Below are 18919 nucleotides of genomic sequence, written 5' to 3'. Positions count from 1 at the left end.
TATGAGCAGGTACAAGTTTAGGGTAAATGTAGTACTCTTGGTTTCAAGACTTAACTTATTTCGTCATTACATTGAGTTTCAATCTGAATCAGATGACCTCATATACAAAATATATCATTATAGTGATATATTAATTTCTATTTATAGATGTATTTTTGAGTCGTTGTTATAGACAGGGAGCAGTAGCGCACGTAAAGGTTGAGGACCAATAGACTCATTCTTCGTTACGTGCGGATTTGCAGCTCCGACGCATGGCACCGCTCCAGCCTTAAATCTGTGTGACTTTTGCTCCGTGAGCTGAGCAGAGGGATGGAGATGCGGAGAGCGCAGCATCAGTAGCACCGCGGTTTGAGCGCAGGAGCTTCTCCACAGACTCAACCACTCACAACAACACAGACAGAGACACAGCCGACCTAAATTACTTTAGTAGCGCAATTATTGGAAAACTCCCGGAGGTATTCGGCAGTTGGAAAAGGAAATTAATGAAGAAGGAGGGCGAAGTAAATTGCGCGACTCTAGCGTGACAGATGTTGGAAAAGTCTGGCTGAATGTAGACCAACCGAAAAGGGAGAGGAGGGAGAGGGAAACCGTCCTTAACAGAGATGAGTACGCCTTTCTGTGGGAGATGGGCAGTGAGAGTTTAAGCGCTGAAGGCTTTAATGCGATGATTCAGGTGAGTTTCTTTATTTTCCTACAAACTACTTTGTAGGGTTCCATGAACCAGTCATAACAGAAATAGGCCACACTATATTTATTTAAAGCACGAGTTGAGCTTAGGTTTGGTCTTCATCTTAGGGTAGGTGACTCTAAAACGAGCCAGTGTTTACTTTATATTTTATTTTTATGTGGAATCGCTAAAGTTCGCATTCTTACCACTAGTCGCAGTTCTGTGAGAACTTAAACAAAATTGAAAAAAAAAAAAAATGAACCAAACATTTATATTATTTATGTATTTGTAGCCTACACCGTGTTTCTATAACATTTAGTCCAAACCAAGTCTGTAGAATTGCAAAACAGATAGTAAAAATATCATAACAGTTATAATGTGAAGAACTTTTGTGCCATTTATTGTGAGTTGTCTGGAGATTGCCAGGGCTGAGTTTAAACACTGACCTATATTCATGCTATTATTCCTTTTTTTCCTGTATGCGTTTATTTATTTTATTACTTGAAACCACAAAGATAAACATACCTTTAATGTCACTTTAATGTTCAGCCAAGTTTTTTCTAGAGGTCTGCTTGTTTCTTGTTGTTGTTGTTTGTGTTGTGGAGTTAGAGTGTCCATGGGAACAGTAATCCTCAGGATAGTTTGTTCCATAAACCTAAAAAAGGGCCACAGCAGACTTTGTTTTAACAGCGTTTAGGCAGGATTACTGACAGCTGTAACTGCAGCCTCATTTCCACTACTTTGTAGTATACGCCACAGTATTTTCAGTACTGTCGCTGAAAGATATGTTTGTCAGTTTGCTATTATTAAAGATATGATCATCACCTCACCTGTAGTCAGGATCCACATTTCAGTGAAGGTACAGATATGAACTCAGACCAGCAGCCAACTCTTTGTCCCCCCCTCCTGTCATAATGAGGACACACATCATATCGGTTGTGGCTCAGGAGGAGCAGATCACCATCAAGGGAGAACCAAGGATTTGACACTTGGGATTCTGCCAAATGGCAATTTAATCAGAGGGCATTTTATGCACAGGAAGTATGTCAGTCTCCTTGTTAGAAACTGATTTATCTGGACTGTTATATTGGGCAGCCACTCCAGACCTCAGTTGATTGGAGCCTTAGGCAAAGAAGTACAAGACAAGTTTTTAATTGTTTTTCACTTTTATTGCACAGCTTCAGTGGCAGATATATGCAGCTGGGTCTTGAGGTATGTTGGTTAGACAGTGACTTTGCATGCTAATGTTGTGGTGAGTTTATACATTTATCTGTATTATTGCTTGCATGATATCATAAAGAATGAAAATTTTCTCCTTTGTTTTAATGTTAAAAAAACTTTGATGATGAATATTAAGGGCTTTTTTGTACTGCGGGAAACTCAGAACCTTTGAATTTAAATTTCAGATCCCACTTTAGGTCAAAGTAGGTAAAATTAAGTGGAGTATAATCAGCTTTGGTCTGCTTTCTATATGCTCCCAGGTAGAATCCAGACATTCATTTTATACCTGCCAAAGAAATGATCTTGAAGAGCTTGGCCAGATAAATAGTGTAGTTGGCTCTTTGGTGGAAAGAAATATCATCACCCCTTCAGTTATATATATATATATGTGACTCACATGAAGACTGAAATTATTATAAATTTAAATTAAAACATACTTTCTCTTCAACTGTCAACACTGTCAACCATCCCACTTGTTTTCTGAGGTAGAGATTTTAGACAACGTTTTGCTTAATTAGAGTGTGCTGTCTACACGATTAAAAAAACATGTTTAGCTGTTATTTGGCAGCTTGAACCTAAAACATTTGTGGAAATAAATATTCTGTAGAAAGAGAAAAAATCTTTACGAAGAAAAAGCAAGCTGTTGTATAATATTAGGTTTGTATTAATCCTAACACACTGTTTGGGTCAAATTTGACACATTTTGACATAGTCAAAAAATAGTCTAATTGTTTACTGTTGTATTGCTCTTATACATTTTTTCTACATTTTCCTTGTTTTTGAGCAGATTTGACCCATATCTTTTTAGATGGATTTTAGATCTATCAGTGTGGGTCAAATCGAATAAATGATGGTTTTAGGGGATCTTTGAAACTGTAACACTGTATATTGTTATGCGACATTGGTGACAGAGGACAAGAGAGACCTTTACACTGTAACAAGAGCATCACATCACCTATAGCCCTTTATTATTTCCTCACATATCGCACAGAGACAGGCACTGACTGATCATGGGGTAATCTGAAAAACAGTGAAACAGTAAAACAACATATATAGGAACAGAAATCATACAGAGGTCAGAGGGTGATTTGAGACATGGTGCCTTGACATGAGATCTGGAATAGATAGACAGACAGACAGACTATTTACACATTAAAACTAATCTGTAGTTCAAAAACTCTTTTACGCACGTATTATGAGGGAATCCTTGGCTTTACATACTGTAAAGGCACAGATTAAATTGGGCACTTTTGTAAATTTTGATTTGATTTATTATATAGCACAACTTTTGCTCATGTATTTATGGAACTTGTGTTTTCCTAACTTGTATGGTTAATTACAAGCAAACTTTTTTGTTCAGCATCCGTGAAGACAGCTTAAAAAGAATACTTTACAATACTTCAAAATGACACACATTTCCATATAAACCCATCACATGAGGAAAAAAAGAGACATGTAGGTGGGAGATTACTTCACTGCAGCTTTGACTTCTTTCCAACAGCAGCTTCTTAATACCAGGCTCCGCCAAAGAGCTGTCTGGGAGAAGGTATATTTTAGCCTGGAACAATGCATCCTCATTTCCCCAGCCGCAGTTTCAATCTTAACAGCTATGAGATTAACATCACAGTTCCATTTAGGAAGGGCCAGAGTCGTCTCTATTTTTTGAGGCGACTGAGGTCCTTCAACATCTGCCAGAAAATGCTGAGGATTTTCTATGAGTCTGTTGTGGCCAGTGCGATCCTCTATGCTGTTGCATGCTGGGGGAGCAGGCTGAGGGTCGCAGATGCCAACAGACTTAATAAACTGATCCGTAAGGCCAGCAATGTTGTGGGGATGGAGCTGGACTCCCTCAAGGTGGTGTCGGAGAGGCGGATCAAAGTCAAAGTCAAAGTCAACTTTATTTGTCGATTCTGCCACATGTACAGGACATACGGAGAATAGAAATTGCGTTACTCTTCAATCCCTAGATAAATAGCAAATGAACATTTAAATATATTTAAATATAAAAGTGATTAAAAAATGCAAGTAAAATAATTAAAAAGTAAAAATTTAAATAAATACAATTTTACATATAACAAGAAAGCTATATAATATACAATATAATGGGTAAGTGCTGTCCAAGATAAAGACAATGTTGGATAACACCTCCCACCCACTCCATGACATGTTGGTCAGTCACAGGAGCACGTTCAGTGAGAGACTGAGATTACCGAAAAGCACCACTGAACGACACAGGAAATCATTCCTGCCTGTGGCCATCTCCCTGTACAACGCATCCACTTAACACACTGTTTGCTGCTACAACTACACATGTTTCTTTTCCAAATATTTATTTATAAGTGACTTATGTATGTATGTATGTATATATATGTATATATTGTACTATTCTTAGTTAGCGTATTGTCTGTCTTGTCTTAATGTTGGTTTAAAATGGAGCACTGTAACAAAAAATAATTTCCCCCAGGGATCAATAAAGTATTCTGATTCTGATTCTGCCCCCCCCCCCCCCCCCCTTTCCTTTTTGTGCAAAAGCTAAATCTCTTAATCATGTGCGGTTTGCCTTTTCATCAGTCTTAACTTATCCTGGTTTTGGAGGGATTGCACATGAAAACGACTCGTGTACTGTATCCAGGGCAGAATCTGCACAGCACATTTGAACTCACAGTACACAACACTCACTATTCAGGCCACATAGTCATTTGAAGTCCTTTTGTAGATGAACAGAAACATCAGATGTTTACTGCCACTGGAGGAATGTAGTCAGGGCTTGAGTAAAGACTTGAAAGCCACTGGCCCATTGCTTGTGTTAGCAGCAGTCTTGTGTTGTTTGGCCATGAAAAAGAAAAAAATATGTAATAGAGGATTTCTTTCATGCTACATGTTTTTCTAGGTTGTGTTTCCATTTTCATGATGCATGCGTCCTTTCCGGTTTATTCTATTATTTTATTCATCTGTAAGCCATTAACCCATTTCACATGCGAAGACTAACCCAACGTCCAACAAAGAGTAAAGCATAGGCACTTCCTAAGCTTTTCTATGGTAAGCGTCCCGGATTGTTTCCTTCAGGGTAAGATATTGTGAGGGCAAGGAAAGAGAAAATCAAAAGGGGCATGTTACAGTATGTTACTCTTATTCTGTTTGTGTATTTTTATGACTCTGATGTTTTTTTGATCTACTTAATTCTACTGGTTGTCAGTCAGTGAGTGTGCTTAATTTTATCATCAAGTAGTTGTTGAGTCATACACTGGGGCCATTCAAAGCACCTCACTTCAGAAAAAATAATGTATAGTGTGGTGGTAACACAGTTGCTAGTTTAATTCCAGACAAGGACATAAATCCCCTTTGGGTGTTGCAGCAGGAAGGTCATCCAACCTAAAACTCTGCCAAATCAAACATGCAGAGCTGAAAGTTAGCATGCTTCAAACCATTGTTGTGGTTACTGGAAGCTCGATATGTCATATACAGATTGAAACCACAGTAGGTCTCAAGCTTCTCGATCAAGCTGTTTTGTTGTCATTCACACAACTACTTTCATCAGTTTTTGTATGTATAACTGCGTGCAATTTCATGAATGTCTACAAGGACATGCTGTTCAAAAGCACTTCCTCATTTGTATTATTCATTGAATCAAGTCTACAAAGGCACACAGAAAACAGTCTGTGAAGAGATAAAGAGAATCCAGTTTGATGCAGTTAGTATAAATAAGGCTGTGACCTCAGGGCTTTTGCTCCCCCTTTTAGTGCAGACATTGTGAACACGTATAAAGGGTTTAGGCTTTAGAATTTGGGCTACATTAAACATGAACTAGTTTTTCTGAAGCAAACTCAACTTCTTAGTAACCTACCCTATCTTTATTCGCTTTATCCGCTATTGAAAATATCACTTCCTGTCCGCTAGGAAGATTTAAAAAAGCAAACGTCTTCAGGCCATTAACCGGGTCCTTTTTCTGACCCCATTTAGCCATAGTCATAAAGGCTGGACAATATTTGCTCTAGGTCAAAAAATAAACAAATAGAGAACTAGATGGAGTGGCCAATCAGAAATTTTCAAAGAAATAATTAAAAGTAATTAATACAGTATTGTGAACTGGAGTAGTCAAAAGCTTATGTCCTTCTTGTCACATTCATGGCTACTGCTGGGCCTCACATTGTAGTATTTCTTTCCATCTACATGGTGTAATTGATTGCTTCTCAATGTAAAAATACAAAACTATGTATATTAGACCTAAAATTTCCCTCTTTCAGAAAAAGAAAAAGCCGTATTGTTTAATGCTGTTACTCCATCAAGACGTCTTCACTGTGTTTTGGTGGAAGATCTAATGACAGAGCGTGTTGTACGCTGTTCAAATCACCAAGCTCTTTAAAAGAATACTGTCTCGAATTTAGCAGTGCAGTTCTTATCAGAACTTTATCAGACAATTTGGGTCATTCCATCTCAAATCTATGCGGGTCTTCTACTCGACCATCTCCAATTTGCATAAAAATGTTATGGTCCAAAGTTTTTTCTTCTCAGTCAATTTGTATTTTTTCTTACTTTTGTTCTCTTTGGACAGATTTAGGACAAAAATTATGCAGAAGTTGGATGGCAAAATTCTACCATGTTCATAAATATTCATTATGTCCAATTCGTCATTGACGATGACGAAGAGTCCCACTCAAGGCACTGACAATAAACCCCCATTTTATGAAATTAATAAGAAAGGGGACTTGACCAAGTTTTTTTTTCTTTCCCTTTTTTCTGGTGAGATGGGACTAAGTCACTTTCTGAATAGCATTGATTTGTTTCCGTTTGCTTTTGTGTTGCTAAGACTGTCTAGGCAGGCTTGTGGTAGTAGCCTTGGCTGCTATCAGATTAGCATTAGCATTAGGTCTTCTAAAAAAGAAAAGCTCAACCTGCATAAAAGGGAAGATTATGGAGTTGGTGGATTTCTGTGAAGTAAAAGTTCATTCTGTCTTTGGTGTTTGTAGTGATTTTATAATTTGGCTTATTTTAGATAAAAAAAAAAAATTATATCGGGAAATGTGATCAGAAATGTCTTTTTAAGACATTTTTTAAGGACTTTTAAATTTCATTTGTTTTCTAGTTTTCAGTTCTCAATTTTCTCAATTTAGGCCTTTTAGCTATTTTACCTCTTAATTGTTTTCCTTTCCCAGATTCCTCCAGATCATTCTTTTCTCCTACTGTTACTTATTTCTACTATTTTCTCTTCCCTTTGGTTCTTTTCACCGTACTTTTCAGTATTTCTTTATTTCATACTTTATATTTCTTCTTTTTACCTCACACATTAGTTTTCTCTTTAATGTTTAATGTGTTAAAGTGTATTTTTTTTTATAATTTTCTTTGCACGTTACTTTTGCTGGTAATCTTTAATTCATTGGAATTGTGTAGGATCCAGGTAGTTCTCCTGTCTTTTGTCTTTCATCACTATAGAAACATAATTTATCAATAAGCAGTTTAAGACCCATTCTGCTGTTCTGATTGCAGCTATATTCTGCACTCGGTATGTAAGTTGTCCTGAATTATTGAGTTTTTCATCTATGATCTGTTGCAGGTTAAGAGCCCTCAGCTCCCTATTAATGTGTGACCTCCCATTATCTCTTTGTTGTATAATGATGGATCCAGTGCATCATATCAGTTAGCTGAGATGACCTCATTTGTCACATCACATAGGGTGCTGCGCTGAATCTAATTCCCTTCCCTCATTTATTTGTGCTATTATTAATATTGCAGACGGTGCACTTTGCATGACGTTGCACAGAGTCTTAACTCTCTCCTTGTCGGAATGAGGAATTACAGCAAAGTGCTTTACCCAACACACAGTCTGGAACAAGGCTGATATGAGTGAATCTGTCACTGTGACCCAGTTCCACCACACATTAAATTGGTAATCACACCAATATTCAATCACACCATACTTAATGTGTCTGTTCTTTGTTCCGTCTTTTTTTCTCTTGGCAAAATCAATGATAGTGACATGCATACACCAAGAGATAATAGAAACAGAAAAAATACACAACTCTTGAAGACAGAGGCACAGAGACACACGCTAATTATTTATAACCAAGAGCTTTTAAAATTTGGACACTGTTATGATGGGCGATAATGGAGTTTGTACTTGAGAAAAATCTTTACCATGTTAAAATTAGCTTCATAAATCAATCAGTGATCTTTGGCAAACAATTTATACAGTCCTATTTGTCCCAAGCAAAAGCTTATAACCATACTGAGATATTTTCTTCTTTGTTGGATGTGTCAATTTCAAACATGCAACCAGGCAAGAACAATCCTCCTTTGCTATACTCATATATTCACAGGTCTTTGCTTTCCTCCCAGCATTTTAGAAGGTGATCAAATTAGAAATGTCTTGCATGTGCTCCACACAGTTTGTAAAATGTTGGCAATGAATGCAGAGATTGCGTAATGTAGACATGAATTATGTGAAGATTAGATTCTACCATCACAAACTGGATTACGTAACAACACCTGGCACCTGATATGTAACTGCCTATTATTGTTTCATTCATTAAAATTTGCATAACATATCTTAAGTCCCGCAAATTATATATATATATAGATATATATATAGATATAGATATATAGATAGATAGTAGCTACATGATTGTAGTATTAATCGTAATTTTAAACCTAAAGAACTATGAGAAAATATGAACCATATTTCATTTTGCATCTGTTATGTATATCTTTAACATTTCCGTTGGAGCTGTTTATAAACCCACGTGTTGCTCTTCGACTCTCCGATAGGCTGCTAACTGCAGCCAATAAATAATCGTGTAAGGTTTCTCCTATTTGGACAGTATTCATAAACCAGTTGTGCGGCCAACAGCAACTTTAGTTTCTTTAGAAGATACACAATGCTGTTGAGTTTATATACAATTTACAAAGCTACTGAGCCAAGCTTGCTAATGTTTAGCTGATGTAAAATACATCCATTGGCATATATTTTATGGCCATTATAAGCTTGTTTACGAGCATCATTATAAATACACAAAGACATTAAACAGAATTTTTTTATGGAGCACCAAATTTAAGTCTTTTAATATCAAACATTTTTTAAGCCTTTTTATAACTTTTTGTTTTTAAGACCAAGGAGAAAAAAGTAATAAAATGAAACATGTATGTACTTGAATAATACCGTACAAATTCATAGTATAGCGTGGCCTAGATGCAAGAACTCAGAGCGTTATGCTGGGTTAACATTATGCAATTTTGTGATGTACTCGATGAATGATGACAATGTAAAAGAATAGTGTCAATATTGTGTTTGTGGCTCTGTTATACTGTAAGAAAGTTCAGTATTGGATGGCATAACTGTGTTGTACAGTACACAGTGCTTTACTTTAAATTCAGAACAGTAAGGCATGCTAATCTGTTTGCCCTATTTTAAAATGCATTGTGTTTTCATGTAACCTTTAGATAAAACACAAAGTTAGTGTACCTCAGGTTGTTTCGCAAAATGTTTCACAACATGAAAAAACATAACCTCACATTATATCAGATCCAATATCAATTTTAAAAAATTAGGGCATTACATGTAAGTCCTTTGCTAAGTATAACTGCTCTTCTTTCTCCCCATCTTGTCTTTCTTACATTTTTCTCAACGACGTTATCCTGTACTCTTTTCTGTCCTTGGAAAATGCATTAGTGTGCCTTCAGATAGCAGACACATTGTGTGACAAACTGCACACTGCACAAACAGTTAGTGACATTTTTTGAGCTTATAAAAATATTGCATTTGAAATTGCTTGCCACTTAAAAAATGTTTCTGCCTTTGTGCTAGCTTCTCTTCTGTAGGTGCTGAAGTATTACAACCACAACTTATAAATATCCAAAAAAAAAAAAAATCCAAAACCACAGTTCCAGATCATCCCTCTGCATTTTAACCCCTGAGTACAGCACTATAAATGATGCATAAATTATGGTTTTGCTTCTTTCATCTCTTTGTATACAAGTGATCAATTCACCTTGTCTTTTGCCTTTTATGTGTTATATATTTATGTGTTAAAAAATTCTCAGAGATTTCATTGGAGAAGAAAACTGAGTTAAATTTATACAGCACATTTAAAAGTAGAGTGTTTTGTATGCTCCAGTCGTGGGACAGTATACAAACAAATAATGGAGGAACTATATTGTGGGCTGCAATTCATTTCTTATCATCCAACAGTTTGTGTGCACTAAGCTTGATGTCTGGGAGTAGTGTATGACGTCTCACAGTGTCCATTTAATTTATAGGATTGCTAAAATCTCAGAGTGTAGGCGTATTTAGAATACTAAAGAATCCTGTCACCCAGCTAAAAACCTTTTTAATTTCCTCCTTCTCACTAAGAAGCATTAAGAAAAGAACATCCATGTTCCAGAATAGCATCCTGAAACTTTACATCACTGTGAGACACTAAACTCAGTACAGCAGGCTAATCAGCAGGTTTAAACAACTGCACAATAAGGCACACAAAGGACTTCAACAAATGTTAATGCTTTTAAACTAGGCCTTTTTACCAAATTGCCTTTCGTTATATTTTGCAGGATAGATTTTGCAAGTTTATTATTTAAAATTAGCTCAGTTCAGAAGTTTAAAAAAAATAAATCTTGAGTTTTTTCACACTTGGGGCCATTTTTTCCATCAAGTGTGCAACGTGTTTCGGCTACAAGATTCTGCATTTTCTACATCTGAACACCAGATCGATAGATCTCTGCAATATTTTTAGTCCATCATACTCTTTGGCAACCTTGGGATCAAGATTTTTTATAAATTCAAATTATTTTGAATCTTTGTTTTTGTTGGTTTCAACAAGATTTCACTTATTAGCATAAGTTAGTGACCAAATGTGTGACCCTGCTCTCAATGGGGTAAAACTATAGTCGGTACTTTTGCAACTGTAGCTCCTTTTGTGATTCAGTTTTTCTCTGAGCTTTTACACTTGTATTTCAGATATTTTCTTTATAGATGTGCCTCCTGACATGAGCTTGTTTACAAAGACTTCCTCAGATACACCCAAAGGGGAAAGACCAGGAGACTTGTGTTTTCTTTCTATGCACTGAACAGCTGTTCTGCCAGTAAACCCTTTAATATTTGCTGCTTGCATGCAGGTCTCAGGGGCCGTCACATTGTAGCAGGTGCCAGAAACCCTTAAAAAAAAATGGAAATGCACAGCTCCACCATCTCCCCCATCAAACGTGCTTTTAACAACTTGAGTGCACACACCCACACAGAGAAGACACAAATTCATGCTCTGTGATCCCTGCACTGTTGTTCTGTTCCAGTCTTTTTAATTGGGGATTTGAGCCAGGCTCTTGTCTTTCTCACTGTGACAAGCTAAAAATAGCCCTTTGACAAGTGTCAGAAAACTCAACCGGGCTCAGACTGTGCATTCTGTGTCAGATGGGGCTGCTTGGCGCAGGGATTCAAGCTTGGGGCATCGAAATTCAGTGGAGTGGATACTGCCAAACTGTCATCCTGTGGCCCATGTGAGCTCATGTTCCTGTTCCATGCACCTGTTGCTAAAAGAACTTTTCTTTTCATCTCAGTAATTGGATTCTGTCTGTCACAATTCTTCACATTTTGCTTGAAGTCCTTTCGTGACAAAGCGATCGAACATTAAAGAACTCAGCTAAGGTGGAACTTTAAAGGGCTGAGTTTCAGAAAGACGTCCCTCAAAGCTAATGAAACCACAGTGCAGGCTACAAGAGAAGTTCAGGTTAATTGAGAGTCATTGCCTCTTTCTTCCTCGTGGCAGTGTTTTAGCAAAGTAATGATGCAAATTGCTTTTCAGTGAGTAAATACATGGATCATGTTAGGTTTGATGAATAAGAGGAACAGCAAAAATGTCTCATTTAAGCTGTGTTTCACATTTCTGGCATCAGCATAAACAAACAACATCCATACTCATGAAGCCATCTCAGTGACTTTAGTAGTCACAGCAATCATTAATGGTATGCTACTTTTAATTTAAATCATTATAATCTTAATTCCTGTGGAAGAACACAGCAACTTCGGACAGTGAAGAAATGACTGAACCTGCAGCAACACTAGGGCAAAGAAGAAAGTCCAAATGTTAACATGGGTTGGAAACTAACCACAGACTGATGTAAGGTGATAAGAGCCCGAACTGAGAGGCTTGATGAGTTATGTCTGATGAAAGAACAGAGAAAGGGAAAACTGAACAGAGTATGGAAGGTGAATTATGTCGAACAATTATGCGACAGTTGGAGCCCATCCAAAATACTCTGCCAAAGAATTGTCTGATGAGATGTTACATCACTGATATTGTTTGCATTTTGGCAATGTGAGGGGTTATTAGGTAAGAGCTGGCATCTTCTTGGCTTTAGGCAAGTGGATATTTTTGACTCATGCATAAAAAGGTTTTTGCAGGGTCATCAAATGGCAGCTTCATATTGGTCAATCAGAGTCTGCAGTATCTTGCCAGACTCTGGCAACATAAGCAAATCCCAGGAACTGGATGGAACAAGTTCTCACAGTGATCAAACAGCATGCTTACTAAACAGAATTAAACTGAAATGAACCTGAAGTGACTTCTTAGAAATGACTGCAGGGTATTTCTAAGAAAAATATATAATAAAGAAATACAAATATACATATATAATTGAATTAACCAGAAATAATAAAACACTTAGAAAGACTGAAAAGAAATACAGGAAACGTTTTATTATTAACAACTCATTGTGATTCAAAAATGAAACAAAATATAATAAAAATAAGTTATTTGCAGAGTGTGATTTTCAATAAATGATTTTTTAAATCTATTAATTTAAATTGGTAGCTTGTTTTGGAAAAAAATGTATCCATGAAAATAACTGCAACTATAGTAGGCAAGACTATTAAACCTGTTTTTGTATTCCCAAAGGTAACCACAGATTTGTATTTATTTATTTTATTAAATGGATTAATTTAACCCATAGTCTCCTCATCTTCAGTCTTCTTTTCTAATTCCCCCTGTAGGAGGTCTTCTGCAGTGTGTTGACCCTCGTTTGCCTGCATAACTGCAAACAGTACTGTAGTAAAATATGATGATCTGCTAAACTCTTTTCATCTTCATCTCATTCAGTTAGCTGTGTAGCTTTTGGACTGTAATGACCTATTGTTTCTTAGTGGCATATTGTAAAGCCACACATGGATCAAGGTAGATTTGGAACACAACCAGAATATCCCCCCATGCATGCAGCAGCAGCTGTACTTTCAAAGAAGCCCAGTCACTGACAGGGAAAGTCATTTGCACAAAAAACAAAATTGAAAGTTGCAGCACTAAGAAATGCTGAGGTAATATTTAAAAAAATAGATACCTCTGTATATATTCAAATTTTTAAAAACAGTAAAGCTTTTAGTATTTTTATTTTTGTGTATTTGTGTTTATCTTGACAGCTTAGCGTCTTAAACCAATAAAAACCATGCTGTAGTCAATTACTGTGCATGTGTGAGCAACTACAGAGTAACACATATTTAAATGCAGGGAGTTCTCCTGGAAATACAGATATAATGTCTGATTTATTTTCATTTGTGAAGGTTACAAAATTTAAGGGGGTACTCAGTTTTCCATTTGTGCCAGTCTTTGACAAATGCACTGACAGTGCACTTTTTGTGTATGTTTTTCATTCTAATGAGAAATTGTATTATTAATAGAAACAACAAGTGTTTCAGTATGATAGAAAATAGTTAAAACAATTAACACTGTAACATGACACTCATGTGACCACAATCCACACAGGGTGAGAAATAACAAATTCATTTATTTCCCACTTTCTAATTTGATGGATGGGTCAGTCCTGGGTATAACTCTGGAGTCGTGACCTTTGGCTGGACTGTATCTTTATGGTGTGCAGATAGACACAGGGGAGGTGTGAAACCAATTGCTGATTGGCTGGAAGGTCTCGGCAACTGACAGGGTACAGGCCTGGGATATCTCCCAGCTGTCAGTCTCTGTCTCTCACAACTTAGCTCAGGGGGGGGGTATCAGCATATTTAACTTGTGAACCCCATCAATGGACAAAGTAAACCAATGCAGTTTTGTAAAATACTATATTTGCTACTCATGGTCCATTTCTTTAGGTTTTTATTTTTTATTTTTTATTTTTTTTTACAGTTTTTAAAGAATATAAATTTAATACCATGTTATGTATTTTTTGCCATTTTTAATAGTTGAAGAACTTGAGCTTGAGATCACATATACTACATAAAATTAGCATAACAATTAACCTGCAGAAACAAAATAATAATAATAGTAATAATAACAATAATAATAATAATAGTTCACAAACACCAGTAATAAAACGTAGCATTTTACAGCCGATTTGACTTTAGCTGTGGTCAGTAAAAACTGGGAAATCACCAACTATGCCTGGCTGACGTCCAACATTTATTGGTATCTTTCTTGTGTGACTGCACTCTAATATATTGGTCTAAAAGGAGCCCTGTGAGTCTAAGAGCACAAGTGTTGGGTTTGTGAGTCAGCGCTCCCAGCCTGCCAGTATAAGAGCTGTTTGCATGAAGAACAAGGATGAGACAAAGACTGTAGAGCTCTGGGACTGTTGGCAACTCAGGCACTCAGAGGAGAGGCTGCAGCGAGGGTGGGTCCACACTCTGGAAACTGTTTGATGGTGAAGAGTAAGCTGCAGCTGCTGCAGGTCAGACACAGTTTGGCTTTAGTATTTTGAGGATTATTTTTGTATTGTATCTTTTTTTTTATATGAAAGGAAATATCCTGTGTGAGAGCAGTTCAACTTCTGGACTTGGAGGTTTTCATGCAGCTGTAGAAAAGTGTTAAGAATTAAGATTTGTTTCTTTTAACGTCTGTTAGGTAAGATTTGTTCTTCATATTTTAGCAGGTCTTAGTGGTAGTTGTTGGAGAAGGGATGCATAATTTATATTAGATTCTACATTCATCATTTTCTTAAATTCAACTGGCAAGCCAGACAGCAGCATTATGTAATTTACTGATATTTCACTTTGCAGCATTTTACAGACAGCAGGGCTCTTTTTTGACTCTGTTCCCTAAAGTTTGGAGGTTGCTTTTACTTATCACTCAGTTTCTTCACTGATTATTTTAGAATATGTTCATACAAGATTTATGCTGTTATATTTTCCTACTTAATTTGTACCAACAATGGAGGCTGCTTTGTGTTATCATGTCTTCTAAACATCTATATGAAAATATGTTTATCATTATAGTGCTTTACTCTAAAGCAACACCGTAGAGCAAATTAAGGTACAATTTAAACAAAAGATATTTGTGCACAAGTCTTGATGGATTCAATAGCTCTAACACTGACTGCATTAATATTCTGTTCATAGTTGTGAGTAATTAGAACAGATTGGCTATAAAAATAGGCACTTTCTGTTGTTCACTTCCTTATGTAAAAATGCTGTTGCAATGCACCTACTGACAAGCAGAATTAATTATGCAATATACTGATTGCAGGACTCAAAATTCACACAATCTTGAATTCTTGATTTCTTTCACTTTGGCAGTGATTGGTTTAACACACTGGTCAAATGGTTGTCTTCCCCTCATGTGAGGTGCACACTGGTGCCTCAGACACTATTCTGTGTGTTGCCAGATGCTACAAAATGAATCATTTAACTCACAGGACTGGGTTGCCTTCTGAGAAAGCTGTATTTGTGGTGGTTTTTAATCCATTTGGTTTGTCCTGCTAGGAACACTAAGCTGATTAAATAGATGGGGTTAATAGATCTTACAACTAATAAATGTTGAAACTTACTCAGCCTGTTGTGGAGTTGCCATTTTTTCACTTAGTTAACCTTGGTTTTTCTGATTTTCTTTTATCCTCAGGTGACACAAAAGGGCATGTTGTTAACAGAAAATCATCAGTGGACTTAAGCTTGACTCCAACTTGACTGCCACTGGTTATGAAAATCTGCACTTCAAAACTAAAACGGTATGTTTTGATTAAAATGTAAGCTTGTGAGGGCAGTGAATTCAATACAAATACATTTTGCTTACACTCTGTCTTAGAAACATTAAGCTCCTATAGAGAAAAACATCTTTATAAATGTTTTTAAAAAAGGTAATTATGTGCATCTCTTTTCAGGCCGGGCGTAAGATGTTTGTGGAGTCAGTCGTCCGATGGGGCTTGTGGAGCATCCTGCTCCAGTTTGGACTGGGCGTATCTGCAGGAGGCTGTACTCCAGGCTGTCTGTGTCGACCTGAGCCCAAAGAAGTGATCTGCTCTGGAAAACACTTAAATTCAGTGCCAGGGGCCTTGCCCAGTGATGCCAGACGTTTGGATTTATCCCGCAACAGGATTAAGACTGTGGGACGCCGCCAATTTTCTGGCCTTGTGAAACTTCAAGAGTTGGACCTCAGTGATAATATAATCTCCATGATTGAGGTAGAGGCTTTCCTGGGCCTACAGAATCTCAGGACACTTCGGCTTAAGAATAACCGCCTCAAGATCATCCCAGTTGGGGTGTTTTCTGGCCTGTCCAGTCTAAAATTTCTGGATTTGAGCCAAAATGAGATTTTGGTCTTTCTGGACTATACCTTTAAAGAAATGGTAAATCTGCAGACACTGGAAGCTAGTGAAAATGACTTGGTCTTCATCTCCCAGCGTGCTTTCTTTGGTCTGCAGAATCTACAGGAGCTCAACTTAGACCGTAGCAACCTGACCTCAATTCCCACTGAGGCATTGTCCCAGCTCCAGAGCCTGACACGTCTACGAATGCTACGCCTCACCATTTCTACACTTCCCAACAATGCTTTCCGTAAACTGCAACACCTGCGCAGCCTCCTGATCACAAACTGGCCAGCACTGGACACTATAGCTGGCAACAGCCTAATTGGTCTAAATTTGACCTCGCTTGTTATCAGTAGCTGTAACCTAAGTGCAGTTCCTTATTCTGCACTTCGTCACCTGGTGTATCTGCGCTTCCTGGACCTGTCCTATAACCCCATCACTGTTATCCAAGGTAACCTGCTTGGGGATCTCTTGAGACTTCAGGAGTTACACTTAGCAGGTGGCAGCCTACTACGAATAGAGCCGGGAGCCTTCAGGGGACTAGCCTATTTTCGCATGCTTAATGTGACATCCAATCAGCTCACTACTTTGGAAGAGAGCGCCTTCCATTCTGTTGGGAACCTTCAGGTGCTGCGGTTAGATGGGAATCCCCTAGCATGTGACTGCCGGCTTCTCTGGGTGTTTCGTCGCAGAGTGCGCTTGAACTTCGATGGACATCAGCCCACTTGCTCCTCTCCTGATACAGTAAGACAGCGTGAATTCAAAGACTTCTTAGAGAAGGAACTTCCAAGGGTTTTTACCTGCCGCCCTGCTCGCATCATGCACCGTAGGCCGCAAGAGGAAAGAGTAGAGGAGGGCACTACTGTTCTCTTTTCCTGCAAGGCTGATGGGGATCCATCACCATCTATCACCTGGATCTCATCCCATAAAAATGTGATTTCTCCAACAGGAAGAATCAGAGTTTTACCAAATGGAACTTTAGAAGTGCGTTTTGCCCAAGTTCAGGATAGTGGCACGTATCAGTGCCTGGCAAGTAATGCAGCTGGCAATGACAGTCTGACTGTCAGCTTGTATGTGAAGGGGCTCCCACGCAACCGAAACATGTCTTTCGTCACAGAGGAGGGCTTGGTAGAACCTTCAAATACCCAAGCTGCAAACTCCTCAGCTCAAATGGCTAAGCCATACCCATTCGATGCAAAGACCTTGATCATTGCAACCACCATGGGCTTCCTGTCGTTCCTTAGCTCAGTTGCCATCTGTTTTGTCTTCATGTTTTTCTGGAGCCAGAGCAAAGGTCAAATTAAACACACTGCAACTATTGACTTTGTTCCTCGGTCTTCCGTGGGTGGAGGGGGAGGGGATGGAGGTGATGGTGGCAGATTTACCATGAAACTCATTTAAAGCTGAGTTAGAATTAAAAGGAGCGTTTATATAGAATTTGAGTCCTTCTGTATCACTGGTGATTTCCACTGAGACACTCAAAAACCAACACTACTATTTAAACACCCCCTAAGAAGGCAAATCGGAGCCAGTGTGATGCACTTGTGCCAGTCCTCTTCTAATTTTAGAGTTGAAAGTTCCATCTCAGCACCAACATGGCTGTGTTATCTAACTAATGAATATCTTATGATCCAGGGATGGGATAATGTTAGCAGATTGTAGGTGGAGCTGTCTGCTGGTTGCTGTGCATTTATTTTCAAAGACTTGTACATGGAAAAAGCAATTCCTTTTTTTCTTTTTTGAAGCATGTATTTACTAAACAGTTATAAATCTCATAGGTTTATGTAGTGACTGAGACCACAGTTAGAATTTCACAACTATCATATTTAAAAAGTACCAGGTGCTTGTTTAATCATCTTTATTGTACTAATGTGCTAACTTTTGTTTTCTTTTGCCAACACAATATAAGCCAAGCTAATTCTGGTTAATTCTGCTTAACAATTGAGGTAAAAGACTGTCAATTCAGCATTGGTTGTAAGACTTTAACATGTACATATATAGCCATAAAGCTTTTGATACATGCAATAAATTATTGGAGTAGAGTAGCCAAATAATTTCTTATTCTTAATTCAATTGTTACATTTTGGACATTAGAACTTTTTAGAACATTTCAAGGTTGCTGCTTTGGAATTGATAGCTAACCCTAATGTACATAGGAATGTATCCTTTCCCTTTTCAAACAACACATTTTTCAGGTCTGTCAGTCTTTTTACAGATGTAGTTAGCATGTGATTGCATTTGATGAATCTTTGTTCAATCAAAAATTGCATTGATTTTGCTTTTTATATAAATATATACAGCAGGAAAAAATTTAGCTTTATATATATATATATATATATATATATATATATATATATATATATATATATATATATATGTATATATATATATATTTCTTTTGTAGCCATTCCACCCCACCCTCACCCCTTAAAGACACACACACACAAGCTAAAAAAACATGTGCCTCAGTAACATTCTCACCATTGACAGAGAGAATGCTCACCTGATCATTTTCATCTTGTAAAT

At 37.4% G+C, this 18919-nt stretch overlaps 1 protein-coding gene across 4 annotated transcripts; it reads left to right on the top strand.

Moving 5' to 3' along the window:
• The first annotated feature begins 312 nt into the window (after positions 1-312).
• On the top strand, positions 313-18692 carry lingo4b (leucine rich repeat and Ig domain containing 4b). Of its 4 annotated transcripts, XM_086312196.1 has the most exons (4): positions 313-673; positions 1846-1879; positions 15709-15814; positions 15968-18692. In XM_086312196.1, the coding sequence occupies exon 4, from the start codon at positions 15980-15982 to the stop codon at positions 17792-17794; it is 1815 nt and encodes a 604-aa protein (XP_086168322.1). In that variant the 5' UTR covers positions 313-673; positions 1846-1879; positions 15709-15814; positions 15968-15979; the 3' UTR covers positions 17795-18692. The 4 variants fall into 4 exon arrangements, with proteins under 4 accessions (XP_086168322.1, XP_086168320.1, XP_086168321.1 ...); XM_086312194.1 differs by lacking the exon at positions 1846-1879; XM_086312195.1 differs by lacking the exons at positions 313-673; positions 1846-1879 and adding an exon at positions 14339-14542.
• Positions 18693-18919: the final 227 nt, after the last annotated feature.

Source organism: Aulonocara sp. 'chitande type north' Nkhata Bay, linkage group LG11 (genome assembly GCF_057382095.1).
Source record: "Aulonocara sp. 'chitande type north' Nkhata Bay isolate Kocher_YH1m ecotype deep benthic linkage group LG11, A_spYH_male_GT1.1, whole genome shotgun sequence".
Taxonomy (NCBI): domain Eukaryota; kingdom Metazoa; phylum Chordata; class Actinopteri; order Cichliformes; family Cichlidae; genus Aulonocara; species Aulonocara sp. 'chitande type north' Nkhata Bay.
Note: the sequence above shows the minus strand (reverse complement) of the source record. Positions and strands in the feature narration are given on the sequence as shown.